This window comes from Ovis aries, chromosome 12 (assembly GCF_016772045.2).
Source record: "Ovis aries strain OAR_USU_Benz2616 breed Rambouillet chromosome 12, ARS-UI_Ramb_v3.0, whole genome shotgun sequence".
Classification (NCBI taxonomy): Eukaryota; Metazoa; Chordata; class Mammalia; order Artiodactyla; family Bovidae; genus Ovis; species Ovis aries.
The window spans coordinates 48,683,966-48,701,195 of record NC_056065.1 but is presented as its reverse complement, the minus strand read 5'-3'; the positions used below and the strand labels follow the sequence as shown (position 1 = coordinate 48,701,195).

The 17,230-nt window shown below is 53.5% G+C and overlaps 1 protein-coding gene across 1 annotated transcript; it reads left to right on the top strand.

Annotated features, from left to right (window-relative positions):
- The first annotated feature begins 388 nt into the window (after nucleotides 1–388).
- On the top strand, nucleotides 389–17,219 carry CCDC27 (coiled-coil domain containing 27). The gene is made up of 13 exons (XM_027976074.3): nucleotides 389–574; nucleotides 1,121–1,253; nucleotides 2,402–2,512; nucleotides 3,040–3,197; nucleotides 7,547–7,726; nucleotides 8,384–8,476; nucleotides 8,747–8,902; nucleotides 8,975–9,176; nucleotides 9,388–9,518; nucleotides 12,508–12,585; nucleotides 12,813–13,025; nucleotides 14,337–14,441; nucleotides 16,000–17,219. The coding sequence occupies exons 1-13, from the start codon at nucleotides 389–391 to the stop codon at nucleotides 16,141–16,143; spliced, it is 1,890 nt and encodes a 629-aa protein (XP_027831875.2). The 3' UTR covers nucleotides 16,144–17,219.
- The last annotated feature ends 11 nt before the right edge of the window (nucleotides 17,220–17,230 follow it).

The window sequence follows — 17,230 nt, the reverse complement described above, 5'->3', positions numbered from 1 at the left end:
GATGCAGTGTCAGATTTTTAAATAAGGGGAAATACTAAGGATTGTGAAAAAAGGGAAACAGGAGAATGGGTGGCTAGTGTGTCAGGGCACTTTCCTGTGCTTGTAACATCCTGATACTGTAGTGGAAGCAGCTTCTTCTTCCCCTTCCCAGTAGAAAATTAAGACAGATGACAGGTCCCGTCTCTATGGAGACATCTGTGATGCCATACACTGCTCCCAGGACCCCTTAGGACATGGAGCTTGAGAAGCTGGTCTTCTGCCCACCTGTGCTTGGACCTGCATGTCCATGCTTGGGGCTGTGACCCCTCAGCTCCAGACCCGAATCCCACAGGATTGATCCAAGTCATCCTTCAGGCGACCAATCTTGGTCCTTCGCTCCACGCTCACGATGTTACCCATCAGAGCCAGCGGGCCCAAGAAGAAAAGTCTGGTGCCCAACTTGATAGAAAAGGGCCTGATTGTCCTCCGGAAGGTGGCCAGCCGGGATGAACAGACCCCAGAATGGAAACTCCGCCAACAAAAGTGCTCCCTCAGCAGGTCGGCTCAGGCCATCTGCCGCTACTACAAGAAGCTGGTACGGGGTCTCAGGAGCAGGGACGGCCCAGCCACACACGGTTATCTGGAGATGACGTGCTTCTCCGCTGGATCAAAGGCCTCGAGGGTGGAGGGCCGATGGGGCATCCTGAATAAGCTCGGGCGGTGGGTTGAGATGTGGAGATTCTGGGGGGTGGATGGGGCCTGGGAGAGAAGATGCTGTGTCTGCCTTGAGCCTTCCTTACGGGCCTTTTTAAGAAGGAGGGAAAGGGGGAAGAGAAAATAAGGAAGAGAAAGTGCAGGCAGCAAGTTTCATGCAGGTACTTCATGTGGTGGGGGGCGGGGGAGACTGGGGAGCCAGCCCCACTGCCCAGGGGCCTGCTAAGTGGACAGCAGCTCTAGATTCAGCTGACTGCAACTTCCAAAGCAGGGCTCCCACAGCCCTCATCGAGCGGCCAGCTTTTGGGGAAGAGACAGCCTGCGTGGTTGGCACACAGAGCCAGGTCCTGGAGCTCCACTGGTGGAGGGGGTGGAGGGCTTCCTGGGTCCCTCTTTTCCTGCTGGTCTCATTCTCCCTGCTCCCCAGAGAGACTTCAACCAGAACGCCAGCCCCCAGGACAGCGGCTTCATGTCCGAAATGGAGGAGCTTCGGCACAAGTTCCTCACACGTCCCGGCTGCCCCCAGTTCAGCACCAGATCCACGTCCATGACCCACTATGGTGAGTGTGTCCGATGGGGCCCTGTGTGCACACCCAGCCCCACTCCAGCTAACCCACCTGCTGGAGTCCAGGATAGCCTGCGGGTGTGGCCAGAGGAGGGGGCATGTGCGGTGGCCGCAGCTGTTGCTTCTGAAACTGGCTCTCAGCTAAGGCTGGGGTTGCTCCTCGGGGAAGGGAAGGAGGGAATGTCCTTCTTCCTTCCACTGGGCACATTTGTGTCATTGGTCTGCCAGCCCACTTACTCTCTCTGGATGTCAATCACCAAGATTCAGTAGGGCTGGGACATGGGCGGAGAAGGTGAAGACTCTGGAAGCTTCAGTGACAAGGTCCATAGGTCCAAAGGTGGGTCATTAGGGACCGAGCCCTGTAAGGAGCCTCAGCAGCCTTTTGTCTAAGCCCACAGTGCTCTGATTCAGTCAAGAGCCTCTGAGAGGGCAACTAAGGTGCTCAGCTGTCACCCAATGGTGCTGATCAGGCCAGGCGCCATCCCAGATTCCCGCTCCAGGGCCTGGGCTGCTTTTGTTCTCTGACACACAACCTTATCTTCACGGTGCCGACATCAAGGCTGAGTGCCTGTAGCCAGCAGCTGGGGTCCTTTCTATGGATCTCAGGTGGCAGTCAGGCAAAAGTGGGGTCTCACCCTACTTGTCAGGCTCTAAGCCTTCCTTTCTCAGTGCGGGGGGCCTTGGAGAGCAGCCAGCGCTCCAAGACCAGGAGGGTGGTGGTGTCTGGGGAGGGTGGGGGAACACAGAGCATCTTGGGTGCAGGGCGGAGCCCACATACTGCTCCTGGTGCACTCGCCACCATCTGGTTTGTGCCAGCCTAGAGGACATGGCACTGACCCTTGGGGTGAAGGGAATTCTGCAAGATTTTGAGGAGACAGTTTTACAGGAGGAACAGGGACCATCCTCTGGGGAAGAGGCGCACTGATTTACAGAGTCTAAGTTGCACCTGATCCATTTGGGGGAAAATGCCAGGTGGGCAGGGGGACAGAACCACGTTTCCATTCGGTCCTTTAGTCCAGTCCTGTGCTTCCACCGAGAAAAGGCACCTTGAACCCCACCCACTGTTTTGAAGGAAATACGAGTCCCTGCCCAGAGGTCTTGGGGAGACTTGGCCTCAACTGTCCTCCATTTGCCATCCTCCAGGTTCAGCCACGACCCTGTCTCTGCCTGAAGACACAGGCATCGGCTCTGAGACCTGGAAGGGGGCCGAGAACCCACTCTCCGGCCAGCAAGGCTTGGATGTGAAGGTGGACGGTGAGGGCGGGCTGTGCGGGGCACTGGGGGTGTGCATGGCCCATGGGGTTCTCTCCTTGGCACCCCAGCCCTGAGGGCCCCTGTTCCCTCCATTCCTATGGTGCCCCATGGAATTGCCTTCCCAGGACCAACTGCCTGGCCCAGTGTTCCTCACAAGGGCCCTGGGACGCGTCTGTCTTTGAGTAGAGGGACACCCAGGCACCATTCCTACAGACACATACTTCTGGTTACCCAGAGATGAACTCCACCCCCAGAAGTCTGCTTCACTTCAGAAGTGCCCCCTGTGCACAGGCAGCATCTTGCCCTGACTCCAGCTCTGGGACCCTGAAGGGGGCTCGGATGCCGCTTATGCACACTGGGCTGGGGGTGGTGGGGGCGAATGTGGGACAACGGGGAGATGGAGAGGAGCCCAGCTGGGCAGGGAAGGGCTTCCGGGGGAGTCTCAAAAGAGGGACGTTACTGAAGATCCCAGGCCGCTCAACACAGGAAGAGTGTGACCGTCCCACCACCACCTCCCCTCTTGACAGGCGGCCTCCTTCCCCTTAGCAAGAGTGCCTGTGAGTTCAACTACCTGCGGAAGAAGAGCGAGTCCCACGTGCTGAGCCCGACCCCCAGCAGCCCCGACCTGGGGCAGAGCTACCCGAGGAAGCGGGTACCCTGGTACATCTCCGTCATCCATGAGAAGGTATGGCCAGGCACGGAGCCTGGGCACAGATCCTGGTCCTCTTGTCCCAGCTCTGCGTCCTGCCAGAGGGGATGCCTGGCCCTTGGGGCTCTTGTTCTAGTCTCTGGGCCCAGATGCAGTCTGAACTGACCTTCAGACCTCTCCCGTGGCTTCTACAGGCCAGGTTCCTATCTGTCTTCTTCCCCATGGGGAGCAGTTTAGGCTGGCCTAGATGTTGTCCCCTCCTACACAGCTTCACCCCATGTGTCAAGACCCTCAGCATCCATAGGCTTTTAACCCAGTCATTCCACTTGGGAGACTGTATTCCTTAACACAGTAGTAATAACAATCAGCTGGATGGCAAAGATCTGCCTATGGACTGATTCACCATGATATCATCTTTTTCATCCTTGTTTGTGAGGGAGGCTGGCCTGTAATTTACCATCCTTATCATCCCCTTATTTGCTTTTGGGGTCAGAGTCTTCTGGCTGAGTAACAACAACAAAAGCTGAGAAGCGTTCCTTCTTTCTCGATTCTCTGGAAGAATTCACCTAAGATGGTTGTTGTTTCTTTATTAAATTCTGAAGATTTCATTATTGAAGTCATCTGTGCCTGGTGACTTCTTACAGGGTTTGTGTGTGTGTGTGTTTTTAAATTAATTCCTTTAAAAAATATTCAGATTTCCTTTTCCTGCTTGTTCCAGTTTTGGAAAGCTACGTTTTTCTAACAAGGTGTCCAAGCCATGTCAGTTTTCAAATCTAGAAGCCTCACTCTGTGCACAAGACTCTCTTAGTATCCTTCTGGTGTCTGGAGAAGATTCTGTAGAAGATTGTCTGGTTTTTTTTTCTGACATCGCCAATCTGTGTCTTCTCTCTTTTTCCCTCCACCAGTCTTGTCAACATAAAAAGTCTCTTAGAGTCAGTTTCAGGTTTTTACAGATTTTTTTTTTTAAGCTCATGAAGCACTAAAAACAGCTGTGGAAATAAGTCACATAAGATGCTGGGTGGTTTGTCATGAGCACACAGTGGGGACTCTTGAGCCCTGATAATATGGGTCCATGAGTATTCATTTTATCTTTATTCCCGAAACTGTACCTTTAATTTTATGATAGATTTCACAATTTGTTTTTTTTAATTTTTGTAGATTTCACAATTTAAAAAGCATTGATACCATCAACAATTTCACCTTTGGAAAATAGCCTGAGGATATAATTAGATAGAGTTACACAGACATACTGTTCATGGGGTTCTCAAGGCAAGAATACTGACGTGGTTTGCCATTCCCTTCTCCAACAAACTGGAAAATTCTTCAAGAGATGGGAATACCAGACCATCTTAGCTGCCTCTTGAGAAATCTGTATGCAGGTCAGGAAGCAACAGTTAGAACTGGACATGAAACAACAGATTGGTTCCAAATAGGGAAAGGAGTACATCAAGGCTTTATATTGTCACCCTGCTTATTTAACTTATATGCAGAGTACATTGTGAGAAACACTGGACTGAATGAAGCACAAGCTAGAATCAAGATTCCCAGGAAAAATATCAATAACCTCAGATATGCAAATGACATCACCCTTATGGCAGAAAGCGAAGAAGAACTAAAGAGCCTCTTGATGAAAGTGAAAGAGGAAAGTGAAAAAGTTGGCTTAAAGCTCAACATTCAGAAAACCAAGATCATGGCATCTGGTCCTATCACTTCATGGCAAATAGATGGGGAAACAATGAAAACAGTGAGAGACTTTATTTTGGGGGGCTCCAAAATCACTGCAGGTAGTGACTGAAGCCATGGAATTAAAAGACACTTGATCCTTGGAAGAAAAGTTATGACCAACCTAGCCAGCTTACTAAAAATCAGAGACATTACTTTGCCAACAAATGTCCATCTAGTCAAAGCTATGGTTTTCCACTAGTCATGTATGGATGTGAGAGTTGGACTATAAAGAAAGCTGAGTGCTGAAGAATTGATGCTTTTGAACTGTGGTATTGGAGAAGACTCTTGAGAGTCCCTTGGACTGCAAGGAGATCCAACCAGTCCATCCTAAAGGAAATCAGTCCTGAATATTCATTGGAAGGACTGATGCTGAAGCTGCAATACTTTGGCCACCTGATGCAAAGAACTAACTCATTTGAAAAGACTCTGATGCTGGGAAAGATTGAAGACAGGAGAAGGGGATGACAGAGGATGACATGGTTGGATGGCATCACCGACTCAATGGATATGAGTTTGAGTGAACTCCTGGAGTTGGTGATGGACAGGGAGGCCTGACATGCTATAGTCGATGAGACCGCTAAGAGTCGGGCATGACTGAGTAACTGAACTGAACTGAACTGAATACAGACATACATAAGAGGATGCTCTCTGCAGTCCTCTCAGGAAAGGGAATTCCAGGGGGAGGACTGCAGGCTTGGCTGTCTCCAGGGGCTCACACTGTGTCCTCAGGGTCTTCTTTATTTCACCTCTGTCTTCCTCGGCCCTGTCGTAGGCCACATCATTTGCAGCAACACGTATGTGGTGTTGCAAAGTTAGCATCCCCCGCTGGAAACCAGCATCGCCTTCCAGGACTTCCTTCTGTTCTGGACACATTTGTTGTTATTGTTCAGTCACTAAATCGTGTCTGACTCTTCATGATCCCATGGACTGCAGCACACCAGTCTCCTCTGTCCTTCACTATTTCCCAGAGTTTTCTCAAGTTCATGTCCATTGAGTTCGTGATGCTATCTAACCATCTCATTTTTGGTCATCCCCTTCTGCTGCCCTCAATGATTCCCAGCATCAGGGTCTTTTCTAATGAGTTAGCTCTTTACATCAGGTGGCCAAAGTATTGGGGTTTCAGCATCAGTCCTTCCAATGAATATTCAGGGTCAATTTCCTTTAGGATTGACTGGTTTGACCTCCATGCTGTCCAAGAAAAGACTCTCAAGAGTCTTCTTCAGCATCACATTTTGAAACTATCAATTCTTTGGTGCTCAGCCTTCTTTATGGTCCAGCTCTCACATCCATACACTGGAAAAATCATAGCTTTGAATATACAGACCTTTGTTTGCAAAGTGATGTCTTTGCTTTTTAATACGCTGTCTAGGTTTGTCATAGCTTTGCTTCTAAGGACCAAGCATCTTTAAATTTCTTGGCTGCAGTTACTGTCTACGGTGATTTGGGAGCCCAAGAAAATAAAATCTGTCACTGCTTCCACTTTTGCCCCTTCTATTTGCTATAAAGTGATGGAACCAGATGCTGTGATCTTAGCTTTTTGAATGTTAAGTTTTAAGCCAGCTTGGTTCCCCCACCAGGGATTGAACCGATGTCTTCTGCACTGCCAGGCAGATTCTTAACCACTGGAACTGGGGCAGTCCCTCTATGACTATTTTAACTTAATAGTGTAAACAATTCCCATATACCCTCCAGATTCTCCAAATGTTAAAATGTGCCGATTTGCTTCATCCTCCTCTCCTCCCCCTTTTCTCTGCTTCCCTATGTCATTCATTCATTAAAAAAAATTTTTTTTAAAATTTATTTGGCTGCACCTGGTCTTACTTGTGGCACAGGGGATCTAGCTTCCTAACCAGGGATGGAACCTGGGCCCCCTGTATTGGGAGCATGGAGTCTTAGCCGTTGGACCACAAGGGAAGTCCCTATATCACACATTCTTATCCTGATTTTTAAGAATTCCCTTCTTGCTATATAATTTAAGTGAAGTTTCCAGTTCTTTTTTCTGAATGCTTGAGATGGATACTTAGATCATTGATATTCCATTGCTTCCCCTAATTGTTGCATTCAAAGCTTATAAATTTGCCCTTAATCACAGTTTTTGCTTTGCCCCATGTCATGCCATGTCCAAGTATTTGTTATTATTCTGTCTAAAATATCTCATGATTTCTTGTGTGGCTTCTTCTTTGACTCATGGGCTCCACGGAAACCTGTCTCTTAATTCTTAGACATCTGGACGACCTCCTAGTTATCTTTTCCTCAGACTCTATCTGGGACCATCTCCCTCTTGCTCGAAGAATCCCCGTTGTATTTCTGTCAGTTGTTCAGCTCTGATTATGACAAATTCTCTCAGTGACTGTCCCAAAATACTTTTGTTTGGTCTTCAAGTTGGAATGATTGAGGGTTTTGAGATTTTGAAAGGCAGTAGATCCAGCCCCGAAAAGCTCCTTGGAAGTGGTCTTTGGTGGGTAGTGCTGGTTAGTAGGTGTGGCTCAGATGGTAAAGTGTCTGCACGCAAGAAGCCGCTCACCTTGGGCTGGGGTCACAGGGTCCTCCTGGGCCCGGAGCTGCTGCTCTTGGGTGGTGGTGGGGGGTGGACAAGGCAGGGTGCGGCAGGGGCGTCTGAGTGGCTAAGTGGCCCCCTGGGCTTCCCCGTTTCTCCTCAGGACCAGTGCCTGTTGGCGCTAGGGGAGGAAGTCCAGCGCCTCTCGGAGCTGGAAGCGCAGGCTCAGAAGAGAGAGGAAGAGATCCTGGCTCTCCAGGAGGAGAGGGAGGCCCTGAGGAAGCAGCTGAAATGCCTCCTGAAGAGCAAGAGCCAGGAGGCCGCGCCCAGCCACGTCTTGCGGGTGAGGAGTGGCAGGCGCTCTGCAGATAGCCTGGCCTGGTCTGGCTCTGGGACAGGGCCTTGACTGTAATGTAGGGATGGCATGCTGCTCCCCTGGACCCCAGGTGTGGGGTGGGCACTGGAGGAGGCAGGGCAGGGTGGGGATCCGGGGGCCGTCACCTGGTCTGAGAACTGGTTTCTTTCTCATCTGAGGATACAGCCTGCGTTTACGCTGGGTGCACATATGAAGTGGGGGTGGGGGGCTTCAGACCCCTGCTGGATCCTCTGGACACCTCCAGAAAAAGCTACCCAGACACCGATGGTGGGGGACTGGTGGGCAGGGAGGCAGCAGGAGTCTGGAGAGCCTGGAAGTATGGTCCTGTGTCCCCCTGTTCCCCAGCCTCCCAGGGGCTGTCAGTAAGCGGGCAGTGGGGGGCAGTGACCTGCGGGCGTGTTTGAGGTTGGCCCTCCCGAACACTTCCAAAATAGTGTGCTTGTTACTGCTGGGCCACTAACCAGGGCTACCCCCCAGGGCCATCACCTACACAGCACGGCCCCCTGCCCATCGACAGGGCAACCCCAGCAGGGGAACGGTGGGCCCTTCTTAGAGGACAGGTCTCAGCGACATGGGCCCTGGGGGAGCCGAAGGCCCAAGTTGAAACCCCGAGGTTTCTCGCAGGAGCGGCTGTTGGAGTCTGTGCCAAAGCTGCAGGGGAGACAGAGCACCCTCAGGACCTTCCAAGACGAGGAGGATGTGGAGCCCTGGCGGCAGGTGTGGGCTGGCCAGAGCCCAGTCTGCCAGGCTGCCTGGGAGAGGCTCAGGCCACAGCGTCCCACATGCTGTGCTAACCTGGTGGCCCTCACTCAGGCTGAGCCCTCAGCCACAGCAGGGGAGGGGTGGTGGGGCGGCTCCTGGAGATGTAACCCGAGGGGAGCTGACCAATGGCCCCGCAGCACCGTCCTCCCAATGCCCCCATGAAGGTTCAAGCCTCCCTCCCGGGGGTCCCCGTAGCCCTGTCCAGCATCCCCTCCCCTCCCCCAGCTGCAGGAAGAGTGTGACAGAGGCAAGGAGCTGGAAGGAGGCGACTACGAGGAGGAAGAGCACCTGGAAGGGGAGGCCAAGAGGGCAGCGGACAAGGGGGCGAAGGCTAGAGCCAGCAGGAGGGAAACTCTGCAGGAGAACAGAAACAAGGAGGAGGCGGTGGTCATGGCAACTGTGCAGGAGGACGAGGACGAGGAGAGGGATGCGTACGGGGCCGGGGAGCTGGAGGAAGAGGAGGACGAAGAGGTGATGGAGCTGGATGAGGAGAAGGAGCTGCAGCAGGAGGAGGCTGCGGCCAGGAGGCGGGGCGGCTTTGTGGACGACACCTTTGAGGAGGAGCTGATAGCCCAGCTGGAGGAGTATGAGCAGCTGATCCAGGAGTTCCAGTTCCAGCTTGAGATCACCGGGACCAGATACTCCCTGGCAACAGGTGGGATGCCAGAGGAGGCTGAGGTGGGAGCTCAGCGAGGATACCAAGGACCGCTCACTTTGCCCTGGGTCCCTCTTGGCTGGGACAATGCGGGGGCAGCACTGGACCCCTGGGATGGGAGCAGGCAGCCAGCCCTCAGCTTGGAGCTCCGTGGAGCCCTAGGGATGGTGCAGTGGCTGGCCCCCTCCTCCCTGTTTGCTCTCATCTGCAGGAGCCATCAAGTCTTTACAGCGACAGGTGGAATTCCAAGAGTCGCAATTGCTGAAAATCAACACGGAGAATGAGATGCTGCAAAAGGAGCTGCGGGAGCGGAAAAAACAGTTGCAGGCCATGTCTGACAAGGTGGCGGTGTCCTCTGCTGTGCTGGGACATGTGCCATCCATCCCCGCCCCCACCCCCTGACAGAGACACTGGACTCAGGAGCTGGTAGTGGCAGGCCTGGGGTTCACAGCACTTTCATGCTCTAAGCTGTGCCGCCCTCTGGCCCCAGCGGTCCTCTCTGTCTCCTGGACCACTAGGTTTCTGGCCATTTCTCAAGCATCTCCCAGTCCGTGGTCCCAGGACTGAGAACACCATGACCTTAAGTCCTCGTGAAGTACTTTTATTATTTTATTTTTGGTCATGCTGAATGTCCTGTGAGATCACAGGTTTCCTACTCAGAGATTGAACTGGCATCCTGGGGAGTGAAAGTAAAGAGTCCTAACCACTGGTTGGCCAGGGAATTCCCTGAAGCACTTGTAGTTTTTATTTTTATCCAAGTTTTCATGCATAAAACTACATGGTTTAAGGAACCAAGCAATTCCACAGGCTTATTATGTAAGACAGGAGTCCAACCCTTTTCTTTCTCATTTGCCTGTTCCCCAAGACAAATGCTTTCAACTCTTCTAGCTAATCCTTGACGACTGGCTCTCCACGTTTCTAGACAGCATGCTTATAAGGCATTCTAGATATTTCTCCATCTTGGCATTATCTAATGCTTCCCTCTTTCCTCCCCTGCCTCCCACCCCCAGGAACTCAGCTCCCTCCCAATACTATTTGATCACAGCATTAGTGAGTGGACACAGCATTTATATCACTAAGACAGTTATTGGGCCTATGATATATGACAGAAACACAAATCTTGTGAAACAGTGTTAAGATCCATAAACCACTTTTTAAAGCTGCTGCCATCAACATCTTTGTTTCTTGGTCTACCCCCACATTTTCACTGGAGCACATCCTTCAGTAGTTTTTTGAGAAAGAGGAGTGGAGGTAAAATTTGGGAGATACCATATTATGCAAATGTCCTTACACATTAACAGAAGTTGGTTGGAACAGAATTCCGGTTTGGCAACTGCTTTTCCTCAGCAGTGTGGAGGCATCACTTCATGTCTCTGAGCTTCCAGTGTTCCTAGAGGGAAGCACAAACTCAACCTGATTCTTGAGCTTTCTTATGACGTAGGTCTTGGTGGTGGTTGGTTCCTCTCTGCAAAGTTGCAAAGTCCCATGTTTATCCCTCATATTCGGAAGCTTCCATGAAAGTGTTAGTTGCTCAGTTGTGTCTGACTCTTTGCGACCCCATGGACTGTAGCCCGCCAGACTCTTCTGTCCACAGAATTCTTCTCCAGGCAAAAGTACTGGAGTGGGTTGCCATTCCCTTCATCCAGGGAATCTTCATGACCCAGGGATGAAATTCGGGTCTCCTGCATTGCAGGCAGATTCTTGCAGGGAAGCTGCCATAGCTAGACCTTATTAAGGGTCTGTTTTCATTTGTCCTGGGCACTCAGTAGCCGGCTGGAAACTTGTGTCCTTCAGTTCTGAAACTGTTCTCTGTTTACATGGTTGTTAGTTCCTGTCTCTGCTTTCTCTGAACTCTCCTTCTGGCAACCCCATCAATCAGCCAGCAGACCTCCTCTTTGGGTCTCTTTCTCCTTCTGTCTGTTCCTTTCACTATCTTGTCTTCTTGTTCTACTTTTAGATTTCTTTAACTTTATCAGTAGCCCTCTTCCTGAGGTTTTTTAAAAAATAATTTTATTTGTTTATTTAATTTTTGGCTGCACTGGGTCTTCATTGCTGCACAGGCTTTCTCTAGGTGCAGCAAGCAGGGGCTACTCGCTAATTGCGGTGAGCAGGCTTCTCATTGTGGTGGCTTCTCTTGTTGTGGAGCATGGGCTATAGGGCACATGAGATTCAGTAGTTGCAGCTCCCAGTCTCCAGAGCACAGGCTCAATAGTTGTGGCGCACAGGTTTAATTATTCCCCAGCATGTGGGATCTTCCTGGAGCAGGGATCGAACCCACATCTCCTGCATGTAGGCAGATTCTTTGCCACTGAGCCAGCAGGGAAACCCTCCTCTTGAGTTTTAACTTTGTTTCATTTAGTTTCTAAGATGTTGCTTTGCTTCTCTGAATGTTGCTTCCCCACTCCCTTTTATTTAGAAACACACTCATGTTTTATTTCTTAATGGCGGTATGTGTCTGACCTCCTTAACAGCTTAAGTGAGAGTTATGGGAGATACTTAAGGGATTTGACTGCTTGTGCTGTTTCTATTTCCTATAAGCTCCTTTCGTAAGCCTGTTTTCAGTTTCTGTTACTCCTTCAAGAATTTTGCTCCAAGGTCAGAGCTGCCTGGAGTCTCTCAAACTGTGGGTGACCATCTTGTGTTTCACGGCGGAGAACTGTGCTTGGGTGCATCAGCGGAAGTTTAGCTCATTGGTCCTGTCGTTGGCTCCTTCCCCTTGGCTTGCTCGGATTCTCCTGGAATCTGGGAAAATGGAAGAGTTCCTTGCCCAAGTGTAATAGTCCAGCTGCTGGTGTTTCAAACAAAGTGGGGCAGAGGCTGCTGTCTCCATGTTCAGCCCCACATCCTGCATCTGTCGCCAGGGGTCTCCACTGCGTGGCCTGGCATCTCCCAGACCAGAGAGCCTCTTCTTCCCCAGTCCCCCCGCCCCCCAACCCCGGGGCCTCCAGTCTCCTGACAGACGGAAAAGAGGGCGGGTGCCCAGCATCTCCTGGTCAGGGCTGAGTCTGAGGCTCCTGATTTCTGATATGATGCTCCTCCTTTTGTCGGCCTCCATGTCCAGAAGAGCCCAGCACCATCCCCCACTTCTGCGATTTCCAGGGACCTGTGAACTGGGCTTGTTTGCAGCTCTCCTGCTGCTGGCTTGGGAGTCTGCTTCCTTGGTTCTGCTTCCCAGCTTCCGAAGTGTGTTTGATACCTTCCCCTCCCTTCCCTCTTCATCAGAAATTCCGATGCTTCCCTTCATCTTACTGAGGTTCACGGAGGAAGGTTCAAGGAGGCAGCCATCTCTCTCCCCCCACCAGCCCCTGAGCGAACCCCCATTGCTTTGCAGTTCTCTAACCTCCGGGAAGACAAGAAGTACCAGGAGACCATGGGCCTCATCGAGAAAGACAACCTCCTCCTCAGACAGGTGCCCTGGGGGGCAGCCACAGGTCCTGATGGCGGCAGGGAGAGAGTCAGCTGGGTGGGGGCCCCTCATTTCAGACAGTACCCTGTTCAGTAAATCCAGGGCCCTGGACACCCACTGGGGAACTGGCCACAGCCAGAGCCAGGCTGGCTGGAGGAACTCAGGGAGAGGTGGCTGCCTCTGGGGGAAGGAGAGGTGGGCAAGTGGACCTACTGCTCTCCACCCCCCAGCAAGTGTCAGAGCTGGAGAGTGAACTGGCCAAGCAGGAACAGACCATCTCGGAGCTGGAGGCCAAGGTCAACCAGCTGCAGGCCCAGGTGAATCAGAGCCAGAACCACCTGCAGAGGCGGAAGCAGCTCCAGGAGGAGATGCAGAACAAGAACGAGATGATTCAGCAGGCGGAGCAGCAGGCCCGCGAGGCCCTGGAATACACCCAGGCCAGGGTAAGCCTGGCTCCCCCTCCCGGCCCTAGAGAGTGCTCAGGCCAGAGTACGCCCGACTCCTGCCTCCTGAAGACCTGCAGGGGCCCTTGCCCACCACTGCCATCCCTGGAAACTGCCACCCTGGGGACCGTGCACCAAGTGCTCTGGGCTTCCCTCTTCCTGTGTCCAGAAATACTGGTGGAGGAGGGGGCGAGGGTGTGACATGGTCATCTTGGTCAGCTGTAGTGGCCGGAAAGAGCTGAGTGCAGGGGCTTCCTATATGGAGGAGCCCCTTGAGTTGTGCTGTGAAAGAGACCCAGGGATGTGGTGGCCAGCCAGGGAGGCTCTGAGGTGGGAGAGAAGTAGTAGTAATGATGCCGCCTATTTATAACTTAGAGAGCATTTGTGGTGGATCAGGTGCTGTTCTGAGCATTTATTAAAGTCATTCAACCCCATTAACAAAGCCATGACGTGGGTACCGCTGGTGTCCTGGCACCTGCAGCACAGACAACAAACAGCCCATCCGAGGTTCCAGAGCTGTGTGGAGGCAGTGCTGGGGTGTGAGGTCCCGGGTCCTCACTCTGAGCCCCTGATAGATATGAGCAAAGGCATAGGAGGAAACCATCAGTCAAGAGTTGACTTTCTTTAGAACCTAAAACCAGCAAAGGTAAAGGCCCTGAGTGCAAAGGCTTTTGAAATGACATTTTCCCCACTGGCCAACCAAGAGTGCTGGCTGTAACCAGCTGTGTTCTCCCTCCTGCTGGGGCCAGCCTCCTGCTATGCACGAGGCTGCCAATGGCTGCCAAAGACTAGACAGGCTCAGTGGTTCAAGCTGCTTAACTCCTGGGTAATGCCTTGTTAGTGCAGACGTCCACGGCATGGAGCACTTCTAGGTCACTTAGAGAAGGAGGATGGGCCAGGAGTATAATGCCCATCGCAGGGCTGGCCAAGTCTGCAGGTTGTCTGCTGTGGGTCAGTGGGAGACTGTGGCTAAAGCGCCTCTGGGGGATGGAGGACAGCCTGGGGGGTAATTCACAGTTTCGTTTTGACTATGTGTGGGTTTTGCTTTTTCAATTAAGAAACAAGCAAACAAATGTGGTGTGGTAGAGAGACTTTGGGTTTTGGTGTTAGGTCTCCTGGGTCTGGATTTTGATCAGGTCCCTTCCAGCTCGCAGGAGACCACACTGACCACTCGCACGCTATTTCCAGCTCCTGAAGCAGGAGAACTGAAGACAGGTCCACCTCCTCTGGAACCTCAGAGAGGCAGCGGGTGTGGAGAACACTGTCTCCCTGCTCAAGGCAAGCCTGGCTGTTTCTCCTCTGTGCTCACAGCTCGAAAGACTGCGAAACAAGATCATCCAGGCCACCTTCAACACCATAGGGATCAAGTCCTTGGCCACTGAGATCTCTGACAATGACATTCTGGAAGGCTTGCAGGTATAAACGGTGCTCAGAGGCCTCCTTGTCCCCAGGGCCCCATCTCTAGGCCAGAGCTCCTGCATCTGCAGCTGGGGGCAGAGGGGATAAGCCTGGATGGGAGATTAGGAGCCCCCATTCTTGTCCTGGTGGTGTCATGCTTTCACCGTGACCCCAGCATGGTCCTTTCTCTCTGCTCAGGCAGAAGGGACTAGATTTCCCTAAGGGATTAGGGAACAACATCCTGGAGCTGCTGTCAGTGTTTAGCAACCATCAGCAGCTGCTGAAAACTCACCTGGTATGGTAGGGAGGGAGCCAAACAGCTGGGTCCTGGGTTCTCCTGCAGCAGGAGCCCAGCCCTAGGCTCTGCCCAGCTCTAGGCTCTGCCCAGCCCAGCTCCCCCAGGGATGCTTCTTAGCATCTCAGCATGGCCTCAGTTGGAATCGCTGCTGAGCTGGGAGCCTGGCATGGACACCCTCCCTGGCCTCAGCCCACACCAGCTCCTCACCAACAAGCAGAGGTTTCAGAGGGGCAGGGAGGTTTAGGAGAAACAATGTGGCTTTGGGGCTGGCAGGAGTGTCACCACCCCGGGACCTTGGCTTCGCAGCTGTTGGCTGGTCACTTAACTTGCTGAGCCCTAGAGCACCCCCTCTGTACCAGGGAGAGGGTGCTTGCCTTCCAAGCCTTCTCCAACAGCACGGCCCTTGACCCCAGCAGCTACCTGTGACCTGCCACTGGCCCATTTGTCCCCAGGGCCTGGTTCCTTTCTTCTGTGAGGCTGGGTGGGCCCCTGGCTAATAGCACCCTTGTAGGGTGGCCAGTCCTCAGGGCAGAGGGGGACCCCTGCATGGAGACCTGGGGAAAGGTCTCTGTCTGACTACTAGTGTTTGGGGCAAGGGAAGAAGGAGGTGGAGGGGGCAAGGAGAGACAGGAAGGGGAGAGATGGGGGTAGAAAGGAGGAGAGAGGTTTTGAGAGGGAGGGAGGGGCAGGAGATGATGGGGGGTGGTAGAAAGAGAGTGAGGGAGAGGATACGAGGAAGGGAGGGAGGGAGGGGGATAGAAGGAGTCATCACCACCCACCAGTAGTCAGGGAAGAACCCTTTCGCTTGCCAACACCTGCTCCTCCCCACCCCGCACAAACCAGCAAAAGGCCGGAGAGAAGGAAGGAGGCTAAGGAGGAGGCAGGGCAGCCTTCCTGCACAGAAGGTAGAAGAGACTTTGCCCTGAGGGTCAAACTTGACAGCCTCTGATGTCTCTGGGAGTCTAGGCTCCTGGTAATTTCCGGAGGATGAAGTGGATCTGGCCCAGGCTCTAGGAGTGAGCTGGCCTGGATGGTGGGCATCTCTACCCAGCTCTGAGTTCTCTGGCTTCACCCTGTTGGCTGGATCAGCCCTGGTGGGAGTCGTTTCAGCACAGAAATTGGCAAATGCTACAAAACAGAGCTTTTTAAATCCCTCCTGGAAAGGTTGTAAATATTCACCAGCACAGCACTGTGGCAGCAGGCCTTTCTCGGGAAGAACAGGGTGGTGTCCCAGCAGTGGGCAAGGCCTGTGCAGACACTGCCGGGTGTCTTTTCTAGAGGATCATCTCAGACAGAATGGACTACTACAACCAGCTGAAACAGAAGGGAGTCAAGGTGCCCCCGCTGCAGCAGATGGAGGTCTTATCCTCACCCAGCAAGTCCAAGAAGATAAGCTCCAAGGAGGCCCAGCTCAGACCCTAGGTGCAGCCAGCACAGCAGAGGCCAGGGCCCAGCCTGGGTGTCCCCTGGGTGCCCCTTTCCCCTCTGTCATCCCCTCCCCAACCTGTGGCCCCACCCTGGCCCTCTGACTCAGAATTACACTTGCTGCTGGCCGTGGTCTCACCTTCTCCTTCACTAGGACACAGAGGGGAGCTTGGGTTACATGAACACCCCTTCCCATTCCACAGCTCACTGGGGTTCAGCACAGCAGCTTGCACCCATGGCTCCTTCCTGAAGACACCCCGCACTGAATATAGTGCCCTCTGGTGGTCCCAGGTGTAGGAGGCCTGAACTGGGCTTCTGTCCACCGCATTTGGTTCACACCCTCACAGGGGTCCTTTTCTGACGCCAGCTGCACACACCTGCGCGGCTCTCCCGCTGGGGTACCCCGCCGGGGCACTGCTCTGCTGTTGCGCCCCTGCGGAAGGAGGAGGGTCGGCCTGCGCACTTCTCTGACCGTCCATCGCTCTGGTGATGACAGCTCCGCAGAGCACAGGTTAGCCTGTCTGTGCTGTACACAGAGCTCTGTGCCCCGCACACAAACACGTGCTCAGTAGACCGGGTCCTCTGCCTCTTCCCTTTGCTCTCCACTTCCACCTGCCCACGCATCCTTCCGTTACTGCAGCGCCCGCCCGCTGAGGGCGTCAGGTGCATGGACCCCGGGCCCAGGCCTCTAGCCTCTCCGAGAGAGCAGAAGGCCCCCGAAGACCGGCGCCTAACTGCACACGCCCCGGGAGCTTCCTCGAATCGCCTAGTGCCTCGGTTCTAGCTCGGCAGGCGCGCCCGGGACCCGCTTTTGCGCTCGAGCCCGGCTCCCGGCGGGGAAACTGCGACAGTGGGGAGAGAGTCCGGAGATCCCGGCCGCGTCTGGGCACCGCGGAGCGGCGCTGTCTGCGGCCCCTGCGGCCCCTGAGGAACGCGACTCCTGGAAGGCCTGGGGCTCTGGGTTGCTCCGCCCCCATCACGCCCCCGGGAAGCGCCGCTCTCCTCCACCCTGCCCACCCCTGTGTTAGGAGTCCTGCGGCCACCCACCCACCCACGGCCCCAGGTACCTCCCCGTTTAGGCCCC